This window comes from Balaenoptera acutorostrata, chromosome 6 (genome assembly GCF_949987535.1).
Source record: "Balaenoptera acutorostrata chromosome 6, mBalAcu1.1, whole genome shotgun sequence".
Classification (NCBI taxonomy): domain Eukaryota; kingdom Metazoa; phylum Chordata; class Mammalia; order Artiodactyla; family Balaenopteridae; genus Balaenoptera; species Balaenoptera acutorostrata.
In genome coordinates this window covers 111,524,985-111,544,887 of record NC_080069.1, presented here as the reverse complement: position 1 = coordinate 111,544,887, position 19,903 = coordinate 111,524,985, and the positions used below count along the sequence as shown (strand labels likewise).

The window sequence follows — 19,903 nt, the reverse complement described above, 5'->3', positions numbered from 1 at the left end:
ACAAAAAAAAGCTAAAGCTGGGACTTCCCTGGTGGACCAGTGGTAAAGAATCTGCCTTACAATGCAGGGGACATGGGTTCAAGCCCTGGTCTAGGAAGATCCCACGTGCCGTGGAGTAACCAAGTCCACGTGCCACAACTACTGAGCTTGCATGCCACAATGAGCGAGCCCGCGTGCCACAAACGACAGAGCCCACGCGCTCTGGAGCCCACGAGCCACAACTAGGGAAGAGAAAAACCCACAGGCCACAACTAGAGAGAAGCCCGGGTGCCACCATGTGGAGCCCGGGTGCTGCAACGGAGGATCCCGCATGCTGCAACTAAGGCCCGATGCAGCCAAAAATAAATTAAATAAATAATAAAATAAATCTTAAAAAAAAACTACGGAAATGATTTTTTTTTAAAAAAAAGCTAAAACCAACTACTTCTAAATATTTTCATTCAAAAAACTGTTTGAAATATCTAAAGAAAATGTTTATTTTCTAAATCTTTTAATTTGGGAAAGAGATTCAAATTGTGATTGGTTTTAACCCACTGATCAGGATGCCCCTGTAAACGTTCTTATCTGGGATTTATTGTTTGTCATTTCCTCACCTTAAAGTTTCAATTCTCCATTAATTTCTTCCTGGGAAGAACATACTAGTTCATGATTCCAGCTGTAGCACAATCTTGTCTGACCTGTATAAGTTACCACAGTCAATCGTCTGAGCTCTTGCTGCTATACAGCGGGATTATTTATTATTTAACGTGTTGTCATTTCCAGCATGTGCTCTCAGTGCCATGTAGATAAGCATAGGCCCTGCCTTTGGAGATTTCTAATCCAGAAAAACTAGTAATATACGGACCCACCCACACATTGGAGTATAGGGTAAGAGGGCTAGAAGATGAAGAGTGCTGAAAAAGAAATTGAGAATGTTAGTTTTATAATTAGTTTATGTACTTTACTGCATATAATTCCCAATTTAAATAAACTAAATAGGATAGAAAGTGAATTTGAACTAGACTTAATTTTATCCATCCTTACAAAGTTGTCATGAATATTTATTAAGAAAAATAAAATAGAGCTCATTTTATTAGGAAAGCATTAAACCTTAGTTGATATCTCTTTCCCTCTTTTCTTTGCAGGATATGTGTGTAACTGCTCTGTGGTCGGAAGTCTGGACGTGAATCGCTGCAACCAGACCACAGGACAGTGCGAGTGTCAGCCAGGTTATCAGGGTCTTCGCTGTGAAACCTGCAAGGAGGGTTTGTACCTGAATCGTACTTCCAGGCTCTGTCTGCCATGTGACTGTAGTCCACATGGAGCCCTCAGCATACTCTGCAACAGGTAAGCAGCAGAAGTTGAAGGTAAAATTAATTTTATTTTATCACACACACAAAAAGGCCTCTGCGGGCTTCCCTGGTGGCGCAGTGGTTGAGAATCTGCCTGCCAATGCAGGGGACACGGGTTCGAGCCCTGGTCTGGGAGGATCCCACATGCCGCGGAGCGGCTGGGCCCGTGAGCCACAACTGCTGAGCCTGCGCGTCTGGAGCCTGTGCTCTGCAACAAGAGAGGCCGCGAGAGTGAGCGGCCTGCGCATCGCGATGAAGAGTGGCCCCCGCTTGCCGCAACTAGAGAGGGCCCTCGCGCGGAAGCGAAGACCCAACACAGCCATAAATAGAAATAAATAAATTAAAAAAAAAAAAAAAAGGCCTCTGCTCTCAAGGACCAGACTGGTTTAAATAAAGGGGCCATAGATTTACAAAATATTTCACATATTTTTATCATTTTGTGAATTATATTTAATGTCAAGATTTAAAAGCTTCTAATTTACTGATTTAGTTCTTCAAAAGCACCTTGGTAACCAATTTTGCCTTGTAATAGTTTCTCTAAATTTCATGGAAAAAAAGTATTGAGAAAGCAGTCTGCTTCCTGGAAACAATAACTTCCAGGCATTTCCAGTGAAAATGTCCTTGTTATGTTTATTAACATACCATTAGAGTTTCAGGAAACTTATTCTTTGGTTTATCTTTTCTCTTTTCAAAATTCTAAAGCTGTTTCTTTGCACATGTAAGGCTTAAACTTGGTAATATCCTAATTTCTTTAATTAGTGTGAAAAAGACTGGTTTCACTCTATGTACCAGTATATACATTTTGGGGGACCAAAACTAGATTAAGCAGAAATTGTCTGGAAATTACCTTTAAAATAGTAAATTATTTGTAGGTGACTTAATCTAGTAGAACAGTGCCCTGTAATCTAAGGATTTGCCTTCTACTCCACTGAAAGTAATTATCATTTGACCTTGTGTGAAGTACTTAGCTTTCTGTGGACCCCAAGTGAAAAAGCTGAAGAGGCAGTGTTATGTGATGAAAAGAACAGAGCTTTAGGATCAATCTAACCTGGGTATGGATCCAAGATCGGCTGCCACTTAGGAGCTTTGTGATTTCAGCAAGTTATTTCACTTCTCTGCACCTCAGTTTCTTCTCAAGGTTGTTGTGAAGGTTAAATGAGTAGAATCTATGTAAAATACCCAGCACACATCACTCAATTAATTCTGGTTTCTTTAAATTTCAGAGGAGTATTGTTGGCTTGATGAGGGAGTATTTTTTTTTTTTTTTGATGAGGGAGTATTTTAAAATAATTTTTAGCTCCTTGGCAGAAAAGTTTCTTTATACTTAGCAGTAGATATTTTGGATGCTTTATAAATCATATAGTACAGGGACTTCCCTGATGGTCCAGTGGTTAGCACTCCGTGCTTCCACTGCAGGGGGCCTGGGTTTGATCCCTGGTCGGGGAACTAAGATCCCACATGCAGCGTGGCACAGCCCCCCCAAAAAAATCATATTGTACAATACTGTATCATATTGTACTTCTATTAAAAATATAGATGTGAACTTAAGAAGTTTATAATTTCAAATACAACAATAATCGATGTTTATGATGCTTGGTATTTTTAAATAGTTAACTATCTAAATCCTCATAGCAACTCCTTTTATGTAGGTTATTAAATCACAAAGATAGTAAGTGGCAGAAAAGGAATTCCAAATTTGGTCTTCCAGTACTAAGTCCAGTGTTCTTATCATCATGCTGTATAGCTTCTATAATGAGAAAACTGATAATCACTTTGTTACTTGAGTTTGAGAATATAACGGTTGCTTACCATTGCTCCCTTTACTCCCCTAAAACATGCCGACACAAGTTATATTCAGAAGGCCCACATTTCTTACCATTTTAAAAGGTGAGATTTGCATAAGTTTGTTCATTCTGGTATCTAAAGACATGTCCACTACTTTTTTTTTTTTTATAATATTTATTTATTTATTTATTTGGCTGTGCTGGGTCTTAGTTGCGGCACTTGGGATATTTGTTGTGGCGTGCGGGCTCTTCGTTGTGGTGTGCGGGCTCCTCTCTAGTTGCAGCGTGTGGGCTCCAGAGCACGTGGGCTCTGTAGTTGCGGCATGCAGGCTCTCTAGTTGTGGCACGCAGGCTCAGTAGTTGCTCCATGGCATGTGGGATCTTAGTTCCCCGACCAGGGATCGAACCCGCGTCCCCTGCATTTGAAGGCGGATTCTTAACCACTGGACCACCAGGGAAGTCCCCTGTCCACTACTTCTTTTAAAATAAGATTCCGCAAACACATTTGCTTTGAGTACTTTTGGAAAGATAAAAAAGTGTTTACTTCTAGGCCAAACTACCTTATTAGAGGAGAAAGAAATGAGAAGAGTGAGAGAGAGTTTGAGAAGCTGGAGAAGAGGGAAAAAAGTAATACTAATGTTTATGTAGTATACTGCTGTTTTCATAGGTCTTTTACAAATTACTTTTTATTTATCTTTTCCCTGACAGTGAATGTCATCAAGTGACATAGGCTAAAACACCATTCTGAAAATAGGTAGTAACTATGAAGTAGTGGAAAAGTGCACTGGACATTCGAAGGTCTAGGGCAGGGGTCTGTAAACCAAATCCATGAACCAAATCCAGTCCACTGCCTGTTTTTGTAAATAAAGTTTCATTGGAGCACAGAAGCCTCATTTCTTGATTGTTTTGGCCCCAAGGATAGGCATATTAAAATTTTGAGATAAATCCATAATTCTTTTCTATGAGTTACTACAGAGTAATATTTAATTAAAATTTTAAAATAATATTATTTCAAAATGTCAGACAATTTGTCAGAGCAAGCAGTGTATCACAAAAGTCATTTAAAAACTTGTACTTAAAGAAAGTCATTAAAAGGAAGGCGTGGGAGCTCAGAATCCAGCTCTAAGCACTGCATTTCATTTTTTTTTTCTTTTCGACTTTTTATTTTATTTTATTAAAAAAATGTTTTTAACATCTTTATTGGAGTATAATTGCTTTACAATGGTGTGTTAGTTTCTGCTTTATAACAAAGTGAATCAGCTATACATATACATATATCCCCATATCTCCTCCCTCTTGCATCTCCCTCCCACCCGCCCTATCCCATCCCTCTAGGTGGTCACAGAGCACCCAGTTGATCTCCCTGTGCTATGTGGCTGCTTCCCACTAGCTATCTGTTTTACATTTGGTAGTGTATATATGTCAATGCCACTCCCTCACTTCCTCCCACCTTACCCTTCCGCCTCCCCGTGTCTTCAAGTCCATTCTCTACGTCAGCGTTATTCCTGTCCTGCCCCTAGGTTCTTCAGAACCTTTTTTTTTTTTTTTTTTTTAGATTCCATATATATGTGTTAGCATACGGTATTTGTTTTTCTCTTTCTGACTTACTGTCACTCTGTATGACAGACTCTAGGTCCATCCATCTCACTACAAATAGCTCAATTTTGTTTCTTTTTATGGCTAATATTCCATTGTATATATGTGCCACATCTTCTTTATCCATTCATCTGTCGATGGACACTTAGGTTGCTTCCATGTCCTGGCTATTGTAAATAGAGCTGCAGTGAACACTGTGGTACATGACTCTTTTTGAATTATGGTTTTCTCAGGGTATATGCCCAGTAGTGGGATTGCTGGGTCGTATGCTAGTTCTATTTCTAGTTTTTTAAGGAACCTCCATACTGTTCTCCACAGTGGCTGTATCAATTTACATTCCCACCAACAGTGCAAGGGGGTCCCCTTTTCTCTACACCCTCTCCAGCATTTATTGTTTGTAGATTTTTTGATGATGGCCATTCTGACTGGTGTGAGGTGATACCTCATTGTAGCTTTGATTTGCATTTCTCTAATGATTAGTGATGTTGAGCATCCTTTCATGTGTTTGTTGGCAATCTGTATATCTTCTTTGGAGAAATGTCTCTTTAGGTCTTCTGCCCATTTTTGGATTGGGTTGTTTGTTTTTTTGATATTGAGCTGCATGAGCTGCTTATAAAGTTTGGAGGTTAATCCTTTGTCAGTTGCTTCATTTGCAAATATTTTCTCCCATTCTGAGGGTTGTCTTTTTGTCTTGTTTATGTTTTCCTTTGCTGTGCAAGAGCTTTTAAGTTTCATTAGGTCCCATTTGTTTATTTTTACTTCCATTTCTCTAGGAGGTGGGTAAAAAAGGATCTTCCTGTGATTTATGTCATAGAGTGTTCTGCCTATGTTTTCCTCTAAGAGTTTGATAGTGTCTGGTCTTACCTTTAGGTCTTTAATCCATTTTGAGTTTATTTTTGTATATGGTGTTAGGGAGTGTTCTACTTTCATTCTTTTACATGTAGCTGTCCAGTTTTCCCAGCACTGCTTATTGAAGAGGCTGTCTTTTCTCCATTGTGTATTCTTGCCTCCTTTATCAAAAATAAGGTGACCATATGTGCATGGATTTATCTCTGGGCTTTCTATCCTGTTCCACTGATTTATGTTTCTGTGTTTGTGCCAGTTCCATACTGTCTTGATTACTGTAGCTTTGTAGTATAGTCTGAAGTCTGGGAACCTGATTCCTCCAGCTCCATTTTTCATTCTCAAGATTGCTTTGGCTATTCGGGGTCTTTTGTGTTTCCAAAATTGTAAGCACTGCATTTCTTACTACAAGAAAGGAAGTTAAATTGACATGAGACTTGAGGAACAGAAATGGGAAGTTGTGGGACTATGTACTTTGGCAAGAACATTTGGGTGAACTCTGAGGAAACACCTCTGTGTTCTGCTCTGCTATAAATTATATGTGGGTAAGTTAAGGGAAAAAGGAAATTGTAGGCAAGTAATGTGATATGTAGCAGAAAGGAGGTGGAATCTGAAATTAGTACTTTGATTCCATTCTTGATTTAGCCACTTACTAACTGTACAATCTTGATTAAGATATTTGACCTCTCTGAGCCTCAGTGTTTTCATCTGTAAAATAGGATTCATAAATGTAGCATGAAGAATTTTTGTGAGAATTAAATTGTGTGTGTGTATACCCACTTACATTGTAACTGGCACCTAGATTCAACTCAGTAACCCCCCAGTAGTTGAGTCTGTTTTTAAATTTTTTTTTAATTTTTAAAATTTATTATATTTATTTACTTATTTTTATTTTTGGCTGCATTGGGTTTTTGTTGCTGCACACGGGCTTTCTCTCTAGTTGCAGCGAGCGGGCCTACTCTTCATTGCAGTGCAAGGGCTTCTCATTGCGGTGGCTTCTCTTTGTTGCTTAGCATGGGCTCTAGGCGCATGGGCTTCGGTAGTTGTGGCACGCGGGCTCACTAGTTGTGGCTCGCAGGCTCTAGAGCTCAGGCTCAGTAGTTGTGGCACATAGGCTTAGTTACTCCGCGGCATGTGGGATCTTCCTAGACCAGAGCTTGAACCCGTGTCCCCTGCATTGGCAGGCAGATTCTTAACCACTGCACCAACAGGGAAGTCCCCTGTTTTTTTTTTTAAATGAGGAATAGAATTGGTGACTCACAAAAGAGAAGAATTAAGTCACCCAGTCTTGGGTATGAGTAGGGGTTGGGATATCTGTTTCTGTTGGTAGGCTAAAGAAGAAATTGCTCACTGTAGAAGAAAAAAAAGTTTAGCTTATTTTCTTCCATTTTAAAGAAACCCATATATGCTTTTTAAAATTGGACATTTCATGCTTTAGAATAATAACAGCTAAAATGAATTGAACACATGCTAGGCACTATCCTAAGGCCTTTGAATGTAGTGATTAATTTAATCCTCACAGCAACCATATCAGGAAGGCACTATTATTATTATTCTCATTTGTACAGGAAAAGAGTTGCAAGTTAGGTAATTTGCCTAACTTATGATATAATAGCCAGTAAATAAGAGTTGGAATTGAAACATATGCAATCTGGATCTATAGTATATATTCCTATCCATTGTGTTGGTATAGCCCCTCTCAAAATCTCAGATATTGAGCAAAGTGACTGAGTATTGTAAGAAACTTTGATGCTGTGGTGCCAACTACTTGATATTTTATAGGAATTTCTTCTGATTATGTAGTTGGTGCTATATAAATAGCTCTTCTTGGGAAAGAGTAATCCCAAGTAGACATTGAGAACATTACAGGAAGTTTATAAATATATGCTAAATTTCTAAGTAGAGTAGTTTAGAGTAGGAAAAAAGCAGGAATACTTAGGAAAGGATTCCCAGAGGAGGTAGGAACTGAGTTGTGCCTTACAGGTTATGATTTGGGAAGAGAGATGAGAAGAGAAAAAAACATGTGAATCTAAGAGAATTTCCTAAGTTTATACAATGAGATGAGAAATATGATCTCCTAACACATACGCAAATTCTCTTCTGTCATGACCTTCTTGTTCTCTTTTTTTTAAAAAAAAAAAATGAAAGTAGAAATGTGGACTCAATTCTATCCAGATTCTCTGATACATCTACTGTCCATGAATGAATAGCTGGCTTTTTAAAAATTTATTTGCCTGTTCTTTTTTTTTTGCCTGTTCTTTATGCCCATATATTTCAGTGGGAGTTGCCCCAGTGAGGGTAGAATTTGGCTGCAGGAGCAAGATGTGGGTTGAGCAATGTCTTTGTGTGCAAACACAAGTTCCTTTATGTACTGACAGATGGCCACCCCTCACATCAACAGTGGTGTTCCAACCTGTTTAATTGGGAAGGATTTGGTCTACAATATCTATCTTTTCACTTTTGCTTTTGGAATACATTTCTGATATTTTCCTGGTTCACATTTGGACATATGTTTAATAAATGAATGGAGAAATCAGATAGCATTTTATCTCAATAAAGCAGTATGCCTAGTGAGAGCCTGACTCTCTTAATATAGCCTTAGAATGTCGTCAGGGTTGACTTATATGTAGGCAGTCATATACTGATTTGAGATTTTTTAATGTATCCATAGTAGGTTAGTATACCAGGTGCATCATTTAAAACTGTCTCTGTGAGATAACGAAGTTCTGTCGTTGCGTAATATCCTTTCCCATAAAACCTGTGGTTGCTGCTGTATAGTGTATGTTGAAATATTTACTACTTTGCATTTTTAATTATGGGAATATGCCCCAGGGCAGAGGGCAAAATTTTACTCATGAAATAAACTTAGGCTGAAATAAATGTCAAATAGAAAGATGACAAAATCGCCAAGACTTAACATTCATATGGGGCTCTGAAAATCATCTGTTGTGTAATAAGGAGTAACAGTTGCTTGTGTAAACTCTTACTTATTACTTTGCCTGTAATTCTGGGACATCAAGAAAAAGTTATTTGATCATTAGAAACAATTAAAACTTGAGGAAACCTTTGTCATTTTATTCACTTACTTCATTTAACAGACATTGCATTTGCCAACTATATGTCAAAAGATATTATTCCTGTGCTCAAGGAACTTGAAATGGAAAGATAGAAACACAAACATAATATGAGTATTTATAAAGTACACAGGAGATTCAGGAGGTCTTGAGAGAGGAAGTTGCATTTAAATTGAAATTTGAAGGATGAGTAGAAGTTTGCATGAAAGAACAAGCCATCTTTTAGTAGACTGCAAGTGGCTCACTATTTCTTGATGGCAGGGAACACTTGGCAGTGGTAGAGAGGAAAGGTTGAAAAGATGAGATTTTTGTCTGTTTGTTTACTGTTGTATCTCTAATACCTGGAATAGTACCTGGTACAAAGTAGACTCAGTAAATACTTGATGAATGAACAGAATGAATGAATGGTTAAGAGTAAACAGGGCCAGACCACGAAGGGCCTGATATGCCATGTAAATTAGTTTGTCCATTGAAGAATACTGAGTAAGGAGTAACATTGGATTTGCTCGTTAGAACAATTACTCCATCAGAAGTCTGGTGGATAGAGAGAGTGAGCTCAGGCAGAGGGACCAGGGAGAAGGCTATCGTGTAACTCTCGAAGCAAGAGAAGTTAAAGGCATTGACGCTGATCTAAGGCATTGACACTGGCATTGGCAATGGTGCTGGAGAGGAGGGAACCAGCGTAAGACAGAAAATCTACAGAACTAGATGGTTGATTGTATTTATAGAGTAAGAGAGAGATAGATATGACTCCCATGTTTCGCTCTGGCTCTGGCTCTGGCACAGGCACATGAGTGAAGAGATACTCTATTAACTAGATAAAGAATACAGGTGGATAAGCAAGTTGGAAGGAGATGATTATGATCTTAGGCTTCAACATGTTCATTTTCTATGGGACATTCAGATAGTGGTGTCTGGTAGACAGCTGCATGTGCATTGTGTGCCAAACTCAAGAAATCTTATAAACTAGCTAGCATATTCTTAGGAAAGGAAACTACCATATTCTAAGGAAAATAAAACAAAGCCTTATAGCTTTAATTTTACTTAAAAATAACTTTATTCTATACCTCCGTTATTATTCTTGCAATTATACCAATCTCTAGTTTAAATTACCTTTTTTTTTTTTTTTTTTTTTGGTACACTTCAGTAATTTTTTTCCTTGAAGGTAGAATTTTAAAAGGTAGCTGTCTTGGTCAGAAGCAGGTAACTGATCTCAGCCCTTATCCTATATCGTGGTTCATTTGTTTCAATAAATGTTTCTACAGTTCCAAATGGTTTATACCTTAGAAAATAAATCATGTAAAGTTCATGGTAAAACAGATTAGAATAAAATTTGAATGTTAATAAATAGCCAGACAGGGGCTTATTTAGAAAAGGCACTGAGTGCATTGAGGTTTAAGTGTAAATAATGCATGTCTATTACAGTTTGGAAAGCTTTGTATGTTTTTCAGTGCACTCTGTCTTTAATCCTCCTTTCAATACAGAGCATGATCTGCCCTCCTGGTCTTCTAATTATTAACTAGATATCATCTGTAGTCAAATGAAAAAAACAAACAAAACACTTTTTCCTCCCAGCTATTGGTGACCTTTGTGAACATTAACGTAACATGTCACAGTGAATTGATGTAGTTGCTGTTGATCAAATGCATAATTTTTCCTAAACCATATTGCAGAATCCTCTGCTTGTTTCATTTTATTAAGCCAGTTTTAGGTCAGTTTGGAATTTTTAAAAGAAATCTTTTAAAGTTAAAGTTTTATTATTGATAATATTAAAAGATTATTTATTGTGCTTCTTTTGAGAAACTCCCCCAAATCTGTAGTTATATATATGCTAATAGTACAGATAATCAAGTTCATATAAATGTAGTATTTGGTACCAAGGTATTTATTTGTTTAACAGATTATGTTCAGGATACTTTAATAGACCTTGTGGGAAATAAATAAGACAATGCGAAGACCAAAGGAGCTTCTGGTCTAGTAAGATCATTAAGAAATACATATATAGGGCTTCCCTGGTGGCGCAGTGGTTAAGAATCCGCCTGCCAATGCAGGGGACACGGGTTTGAGCCCTGGTCCGGGAAGATCCCACATGCCGCGGAGCAACTAGGCCCGTGAGCCACAACTACTGAGCCTGTGCGTCTGGAGCCTGTGCTCCGCAACAAGAGAGGCCGCGACAGTGAGAGGCCTGCGCATCGCGATGAAGAGTGACCCCCGCTCGCCACAACTAGAGAAAGCCCTCGCACAGAAACGAAGACCCAACACAGGCAAAAATAAATAAATAAATAAATTAATTAATTAATTAATTAATTAATTAAAAAAGAAAAGAAATACATATATACATACATATATACATACATACATATATATATATAAATAGAAAGATAAAATGTTAAGGGGATTAAGAAACTGGGAGATATCACTTATAGCTGGAAAAATCAGAGATGATTTCATTGAGGAGATAGCTTTTGACCTCAGTTTGAAGGAAGGAAAGGATTTAGACATACAGAAATGCAAAAGGTGGAAAAGAACGTTACAGAATAGAAACAGCAAGATTAACATCTCAGAGATGTGCTTACACAGGATGTAAGGTGGAAGAGCAGTGGGGCAGAGGAGATAAATCTGGCAAGTCCTGCTGGGGTCAGGTCCCAGAGGGCCTTAAGGGCCAGACACATGATTTGGATTTTATTCACAAAGCAATTTTAAGCAGGTAAAAGATCAGCACTGTGTTCTAGCAGTAGTAGATTGGGTGGATATAAGTAGGGGGAGATCAGAGGCAGAATGAAAACTGTGAGAATGGAGAGACTGCGGAGAGAAAGGAGAATGGTGATCTGCCCCATGATAGTGTTTCCGTGCATAATTCTCTAGAAAGTTTATGATTTTTGCATTAATACATACACACAAATCTAAAGGCAGTTTGTGTTTCTAAGTTGAATTTAGGGAAGTGCTCAGTCCCAGGATTCCTTCTTAGGCCCGTACCCTCACTGTATGCTTACCATTCTTCCTTTGTTGCAGGCTGCAGGAATTGAATCTGCTTTCCTATGCTTCAGTAGTTGCTACCACCCACTGTATCCCATGGGATTTTTATTCCCTCATAAGCCTTGCTGCTAAGTGTCAAGCCATGTCCCCATACTCATGTTCTTTCTGTGTTGCTAAAAATAAATCCAGGGGCCTTTTGCCTTTTAAGCATTTTAAAAACTATTCGTCTTTATAGAGAGGCCTGTGGGGGTAGCAAACAATAGATATGGGGAAGTTGAAAGCTTATACAACTGATAAACTTTCCGCAAACGCGCTTCAAAAATAGGCATACCTCTTTTATTTTACAATTAATTACTCTGACACTCATATGCCTCAGTAGCATAAATCCAGTGCCCTCTTTTTGCACCAATCCATTCCCCAACAATTAATTACTAATTTTCCGGTAGCTCTAGGAGTCAATCCCCCTCTAATGCTGAGTATCAGGGGAACATGATTCTGATCAGTTCACTGATCTTGTTGTTTCTTACTCTTATATTGAATTTTGGGGTTGAGGCCTGACCCTGAACAACCTGACAGATGATGCTTGCTCACTACTGAGATGATGCTTTTACTGGTCCAGAATCGTTGGCAGCAACGCTTCTTTGAGGTAGGATGAACCCACTCCCTTGGTTCCAAGTTCCTTCAATTATACTCTAAATTGGGGCTCGGAAGTTATAGAGATTTAACAACTGGCTCCTTCAGTTTATACGTGCAGCTACATCCCAGTGTATAAGCCAGTTCCAAGAGTACTGGTTGAGGACATTTTGTAGACTCTTTTACCTAACAAACTATAAATCTCCCTTCTTCCGCAACACAAAAGGTCTTGATAAACCCTTCTCTCAGGACAGTGGGGCCTCTTCACTCTAAACTTACTAAGGGAACCCTAACTTAAATGATTCTTTTTTTATTTTATTTTAATTTTTAACATCTTTATTGGAGTATAATTGCTTTACAATGGTGTGTTAGTTTCTGCTTTGTAACAAAGTGAATCAGCTATACATATATCCCCATATCTCCTCCCTCTTGCATCTCCCTCCCACCCGCCCTATCCCACCCCTCTAGGTGGTCACAAAACACCGAGCTGATCTCCCTGTGCTATGCGGCTGCTTCCCACTAGCTATCTATTTTGCATTTGGTAGTATATGTAAGTCCATGCCATTCTCTCACTTTGTCCCTGCTTATCTTTCCCCCTCCCTGTGTCCTCAAGTCCATTCTCTACGTCTGTGTCTTTATTCCTGTCCTGCCCCTAGGTTCTTCAGAACCTTTTTTTTTTTTTTAGATTCCATATATATGTGTTAGCATACGGTATTTGTTTTTCTCTTTCTGACTAACTCCACTCTGTATGACAGACTCTAGGTCCATCCACCTCACTACAAATAACTCAATTTTGTTTCTTTTTATGGCTGAGTAATATTCCATTGTATATATGTGCCACATCTTCTGTATCCATTCATCTGTTGATGGACAATCAGGTTGCTTCCATGTCCTGACTATTGTAAATAGAGCTGCAATGAACATTGGGGTACATGACTCTTTTTGAATTATGGTTTTCTCAGGGTATATGCCCAGTAGTGGGATTGCTGGGTCATATGGTAGTTCTATTTTTAGTGTTTTAAGGAACCTCCATACTGTTCTCCATAGTGGCTGTATCAATTTACATTCCCACCAACAGTGCAAGAGGGTTCCCTTTTCTCCACACCCTCTCCAGCATTTATTGTTTGTAGATTTTTTGATGATGGCCATTCTGACTGTTGTGAGGTGATACTTCATTGTAGTTTTGATTTGCATTTCTCTAATGATTAGTGATGTTGAGCATCCTTTCATGTGTGTGTTGGCAATCTGTATATCTTCTTTGGAGAAATGTTTCTTTAGGTCTTCTGCCCATTTTTGGATTGGGTTGTTTGTTTTGTTGATATTGAGTTGCATGAGCTGCTTGTAAATTTTGGAGGTTAATCCTTTGTCAGTTGCTTCATTTGCAGATATTTTCTCCCATTCTGAGGGTTGTCTTTTCGTCTTGTTTATGTTTTCCTTTGCGGTGCAAAAGCTTTTAAGTTTCATTAGGTCCCATTTGTTTATTTTTGTTTTTATTTCCATTTCTCTAGGAGGTGGGTCAAAAGGGATCTTGCTGTGTTTTATGTCATAGAGTGTTCTGCCTATGGTTTCCTCTAAGAGTTTTATAGTGTCTGGCCTTACATTTAGGTCTTTAATCCATTTTGAGTTTATTTTTGTGTATGGTGTTAGGGAGTATTCTAATTTCATTCTTAAATGATTCTTTACCCAGTCAGTAGGATCTGCTTGAAGGTTATTTTCTACCTCTGCCCAAATGGCAAAGCAATTGCAAACTTCTCTTGCTAAAGAAGAAAAAACCCACATATTTAATCTCTAGTTAAACATCTCTCTGATAGGACATTTTAATACACTTAAAAAGTTTAAAAATCTTATAAACACGTAGTATTTTTCTGGTCTGTAGTTTGACTTCCTTCTGAGATGAAAATAACACACAACACAACTTGGCAAATACTACTAACATTATTACTACCACCATCAACCCCAGAATGAACAGCATTAACATTTATTGATTATTTACTATGTGCCAAGCTAAGTGCTTTATATATACTATCTTGTAAGGATAAAATAACAACTGGTTGAAGTGGTATTATTCTCATTTTACAGGTGAAGAAACTGAGACTTGAGTAATTTGCCCCCCAACAGACAACTAGTAAGTGGCAGAAACAGACTCAAACCAACACCTGTTTGACTATACTACCTTCAGTAGTTCCCAGAGTTTCTTAGTTGAGCAGCTGAACCTTTGCTTATTTTCCAAATAAGGGTGGTAACCATCCTAGGTTTAGCTACCATATAGACAGATTCCTAGCATGAAAAATTATCCTTTGAGTGGTAAAGATAACATCATCAGTAATAAGTCACGTGAGTATCCTGTACTCTCTGATATGATGAAATGAGAAGGGCATGTTACCTCTATGATATCCTTACCCCAAATTCATAACTTCAGTCTAATCATGACAAAACATCAGACAAACTCAAATTGAGGAACATTTTACAAAATACCTGACCAGTACTTTTCAAAAGCTTCAAGGTAGTAAAAGACAAAGAAAGACCAAGAAACTGTCAAATTGGAAGAGGCTAAGGAGATGAGTAAATGTAAGGTAATATCCTGGATTGGATCCTGGAACAGAAAAAGAACCTTAGTGTAAAAATTAGGAAAATCTGACAAAGTCTATAGTTTAGTTAGCAGCAGTGTAGCGATGTTAATTTTCAGTTTTGATGAATATACCATGGTTACATGAGAAGTTAACATTAGGGGAAGTTGCATGAATGGTATACAAGAACTCTCTGTACTATCTTTACAACTTTTCTTTAAATCTATTATTTCAAAATAAAAAGTTAATAGAATTGTTATTTGGAACAGTCAGTCAAGGGAATATGGATAGTATTACTGTCTTATTATGAGGGCAGAATTGGTCCTGGTGACAATTTTTAGCTTTAGATCCATAAGAGGAATCAGGATAAGGAAATAAACTTACTTTGTTGTCGTGGAGATCTGCCATTTTAGATGTATGACGTTGTGGTTAGAATATACGATCAAATTCGTAGCCTACTTTAATATTTTAAATATCTTCTTTCTCTAAAGTTTTAAAAGAAGAGCTTCTAAAATGTTAGTAGACTTAGGCTAAAATAGAAGGATGCTTGTTCCCACAGAGAAGGCTTTGTCTTCCCCTGTGTCCCTTGAAAGAAAACTAAATCAGCATGACTTTCTCCGTCTCAGATGGTTTTTTCATAGCAAGAAATATGTTTCCTGTAGGGTAGAGAGAAATATGGGACTATTCATCTTTTTTCTCCTTGGATTTGATTTACACTCAAAATATCTAAATTTCTCAATCCCAGTTAGAGATTTGGGCTTGAAGTTTCTCAAGATTTCCTTTAAAAAGGAGCATAAGTGCTTCAGCCATGATTATTTTGACATTCAAAGTGTATAGGACTAGTTTAAAATTATTAATTTCATTATTATTAAAATCATTATTATGCTTTTTTATTTATTAAGATAATTCTCTGGTATGATATATTCCATTAGTTTCAATAATTTGGATTTTCAAGCTTGCCCCTGTGTTTATAAATTCAGTAGGTTTCCAGAGAATGTTAATAACTAATATCTGTAAAGTCATTTACAAGTAATAGTGTTCTTTTCTCCTGTACATTTTCTCATTTGATTCTAACAACAACCCTGAGAGGTAGGTAAAAATTGTTATCCACCAAATTACAGATGAGAAGTAATATTTGAAAGGTTACATGATAAGCCCAAAGTTGGATATCTATTACATACCAGAGTGAGAAGAGTCATCTCAAGGTCTTCTGACACCATATCCCATGTTCTTTCTGTTGCATTAAACTCCCATGGCTTGCAGTTCTGGGTAAGTATACTCCCCTGTGCTCGAGGTCAGGAGTTCTTAACCTAAGAGGGGGAAGCACATGAAATGTAATGGTGAATCTGTGCATTTTTCTGTGGAGAAGGTCTGCAACATTCAATCGATTCTCAAAGGGATCTGAGATACCATCAAGTTAAGAAGTTTTCTGAATACTATACAGGAAGGGCATAGATGTTCTTCTCACATTGCCAAAAGCAGTAATGAAAATATGGCTTATATTATCAGTACCGGAATCCCTTTGTCTCTTCTGCCAATTCCCAACACATACACTACAACCATCTCTTTAATTTTTATTTTTCCTGGTCTTGAGTTGATTTTTAAAAAGTTCTACAGTTAAATAGAATGTCCAGTAAAACAGATACTATAGGTATTTGAAAGAAAGGTTTTTGCAGGGAAATAGTTTTAGCCTTCTTGACTAAACCGTTTACCTAAGGAAGCTGCATAATTTAGCAGGAGGATCAGAAGGAAACTAACATCTAATGAACACTGTTGAACCTCTATGCTTGATGCTTTACACATATAACCTTGCTGACTTCTCAGAACAACTTAGCTATCTTGCTCTTAGAGGCTAAGTTACTTAGCAATATGGCATAACTAATAAGTGGCAGAGCTTAGATTTGAGACTAGGTCTGTCTGACTCCAAGGTTCTCCCCACTGTACCCTAAAATAGAATGGGCAAGATTAGATATGGCAGCAGCTCAGTGTAAGTGAAGTTCTGGGTGTGGTTAGCATGATTCATCCACCTAGGAACTGGCTCATGGAGACATAAATCTAGAAGTCAGATCTGGGCACAATGAAAATAAATATTGCATAGAAGAAGACAATTTGAAATAATGAGAGTATGTGTAGAGAATCATTTGAAAGGTAGGATTTAGCACATTAATGAATATCAAAGCTGAGTCCACCTGACTTGCTGGAGCCTAAATGGCAGGCATTTGACATGCAGGAGAGCTAAAAACAAGTGTCATGGACCTAGCCATTGAGGTGGGAAGTGGGGAGGCAGGGCAACTGGGACCAGGAGCCAGGCATTGAGAAGCTAGGGACAATAGTTGTAATTCAGTCATTGAGAATATAGGGGACTGAGGTCAAAGGAACCAGTAAGCAAATGGAACTTGATGACAGACATCACTGAGGTTGATTGCTGTAAGTACCCTCTCCTTAGGTCAGAACTGATACCAAATAAAGGGTTCAGCACCAAGCCTAGAGGTGGAAATTAAGTCAGGGCTAGGAGTATTAAAAGTAGGGAGTGAAATAAGAACAATGATATTTTTCCAGTTAATCTAGTGCAGTGGTTCTCCAAGTATGGTCTTCAGACCAGTATCAGCATAACCTAGGAATTAATTAGAAATGAAAATTCTTGGGGCCAGCCCTAGACCTATCTGAATCAGAAATTCTGGGATAGGGCCGGGCAGTCAGTGTTATAACAAGCTTTCCAGATGCATGCCTAAGTTTGAGCACCACTGATCTAGTGGACAACGTTGCCCCCTAAAACCTAATGTCAACTTATATGCAGGAGAAAACCAGAAGGCATTCTAGCCTCTGTTCTTTGTTTATATAAGGGTTATAAACATTAAAGAGGCCCTTTTAGCAGGGTCATAATAGAATACTGAAGTTAAGTAAAATAGCATTTTCTTTGAGGGCTAGTAATTTTATTTTTATCTGCTCTTCTTTGTCCTACTTTAAAGAACAAACCCAAGGGATCACTGTCTTCCAAGGTTGATTGACTCATCATGGACCAGTCATTAAATGTCTCATTTTTCTCACCTAGAATAAATATCCTATTTCTAAGATTCTAAGAGGTTTATTTAAATGTGATATAAAGCCTCAGGATTAGGTGCTTGGAAAATATTAAATGGACTAAATTGAAGACAAATAGTGCACTCAGAAGGCATCAGAGTTAATGAAGAAAGGTACATAGATTTTGGAGCCAGATTACATAATCATTAAACAAAAAATTTGAGTGTCTGTCATGTGCCAGGCACTGTGCTAGGCCGTGGGAATACAGCAGTGGAAAAAAACAGATAAAACACCCTGATTTCATAGAGCTGACATTCTTTTGTTTTTTAAGAGCTGACATTCTTGATGGGGAGAGAGAGAATAAACAAGGAAATAAAATATATATTATGTTAAATAGTAAGAGATATTATAATTTTAGATAGTGTAGCTAGCCAAGGCCTTGTTGAGAATATGACATTTGAATAAATAACAAAAAGAAGTTAGGGAGCATGCCATATGGATCCCCTAGGGAAAGGGTATTGCTAATAGAGGGAACAGCAAGTACAGGGTTCCTGATGCAGGAATGTGCCTAGCATATTTGAGCAAAAGCAGGGTGATTGTGGCTGAAGTGATGTGAGTTGGGAGAAGGGGTTAGGGGAGTACTAGGTAAAGCAAAATATATACACAGATACTCAAAATACTGTTCTTTCAATATATCTATATTTTCAAAAAATTTCATGTGAAAAATGGGGGGGAGGGAAATAAAGCTATAGTAATTAAGACAGTGTGGTATTGGTTCAGGAATAGACAAACAGATAAACAGAATAAAAAAGAAAGCTCAGAAACAATCCATGATTGTGAAGACATTTGACATATGGCATAGGAAGTATTAAAGCTTAGGGATAAAAGGATGGACTTTTCTATGAATTGTACTAGAGCTTTGATTATCTGTAAGGAAGAAGATGAGATTGGACCTCTGACTTTCTTCATATGCAGAAATAAAGATGAGGTGGATTAAAGACCTAAATGTGAAAGGCAAAACATAAAGCGTCTTAATGACCTTGAGGTGGGGAAGGATTTCCTAAACAATAATGTTAGTGTTATGACAATACTTACATAGTCTTTACTATGTGTCAGGCAATGTACTATATGCTTGACACATTAACTAAGTTAATCGTCACAACAAACCTATAAGAGAGGTACTATTATTTTCTCCATTTTATAAGTGAGGAAACTGAGGCACAAAGAGTTTAAATGATTTACTTAAGGTCATATGGCTAGTAGGTGATAAAACCAGGATTTGAATCCAGGTGGTTAAGCTCCAGAGTTCATATCTTAACACTTCATTAAACTATGAAACTTGTGAAAAGAGTGAAAAGACAAGCCACAAACTGAGAGAAGATAATTGTAGCACATTATACTGATAAAGGTTTGCTTTTCCAGGAATACATAAAGAATGTGTACAAATCAATGTCAGAAATACTTGGGCAGACTCTTCATAGAAGAGGAAGCTTAAATGGCTAATAAACATGAAAACATGTTCCATCTCATTAATAATCAGGAGAATGCAATTTAAAACCAGAACGTGATACCACTTCAAGCTGCCAAATTGCCCCAAATTTAAAAAGCTGACGACATCAAGCGTCGGTGAGGATACAGAACAATGAGACCACTATTCCACTGGTAATGGGAGTGTAAATTGTTGCTACCACTTTGGAAAACAGTTAGGCATTGCCTAGTAAAGTTGATCATGCACAAACTATTACCTTGCCGTTCCATTCCTTGGTAAATACCCTAGAGAAAAGCATGCTCATGTGTACCAGAAAGGACATACAAGAAGGTTCACAGAAGCCTTTGGTATCCATAATAACAAATGAAAACAGCCCAAATGTCTAGAAGAATGAATAAATACATAGGGTTATATTCATATGATGAAATATACAGCAGAGAAAAATGAATGACTACAGCTATACAAATTTACAGTGATGAATTTCAAAAACGTAATATTCTACTGAGCAAGAAAATAGTGAATCGAACTGTACATAATTATTTTTATTAATGAAGTTTAAGAGCAGGCAAAACTATATATTATTTAGTAA

At 37.6% G+C, this 19,903-nt stretch overlaps 1 protein-coding gene and 1 long non-coding RNA gene across 2 annotated transcripts in view; one reads left to right on the top strand and one right to left on the bottom strand.

The window, feature by feature from the left end:
- The window catches only part of MEGF9 (multiple EGF like domains 9), an 85,574-nt gene that overhangs the window by 40,835 nt on the left and 24,836 nt on the right, over positions 1-19,903 (top strand). The window contains exon 2 of the mRNA XM_057548992.1: positions 1,125-1,326. Within this exon, the coding sequence (XP_057404975.1) occupies positions 1,125-1,326 (202 nt within the window). The remainder of the gene's footprint in view (positions 1-1,124; positions 1,327-19,903) is intronic.
- Positions 16,009-19,903, bottom strand: part of LOC130708469 (uncharacterized) — a 43,466-nt gene continuing 39,571 nt past the window's right edge. The window contains exon 3 of the long non-coding RNA XR_009008714.1: positions 16,009-16,114. This is a non-coding gene — a long non-coding RNA (uncharacterized LOC130708469). The remainder of the gene's footprint in view (positions 16,115-19,903) is intronic.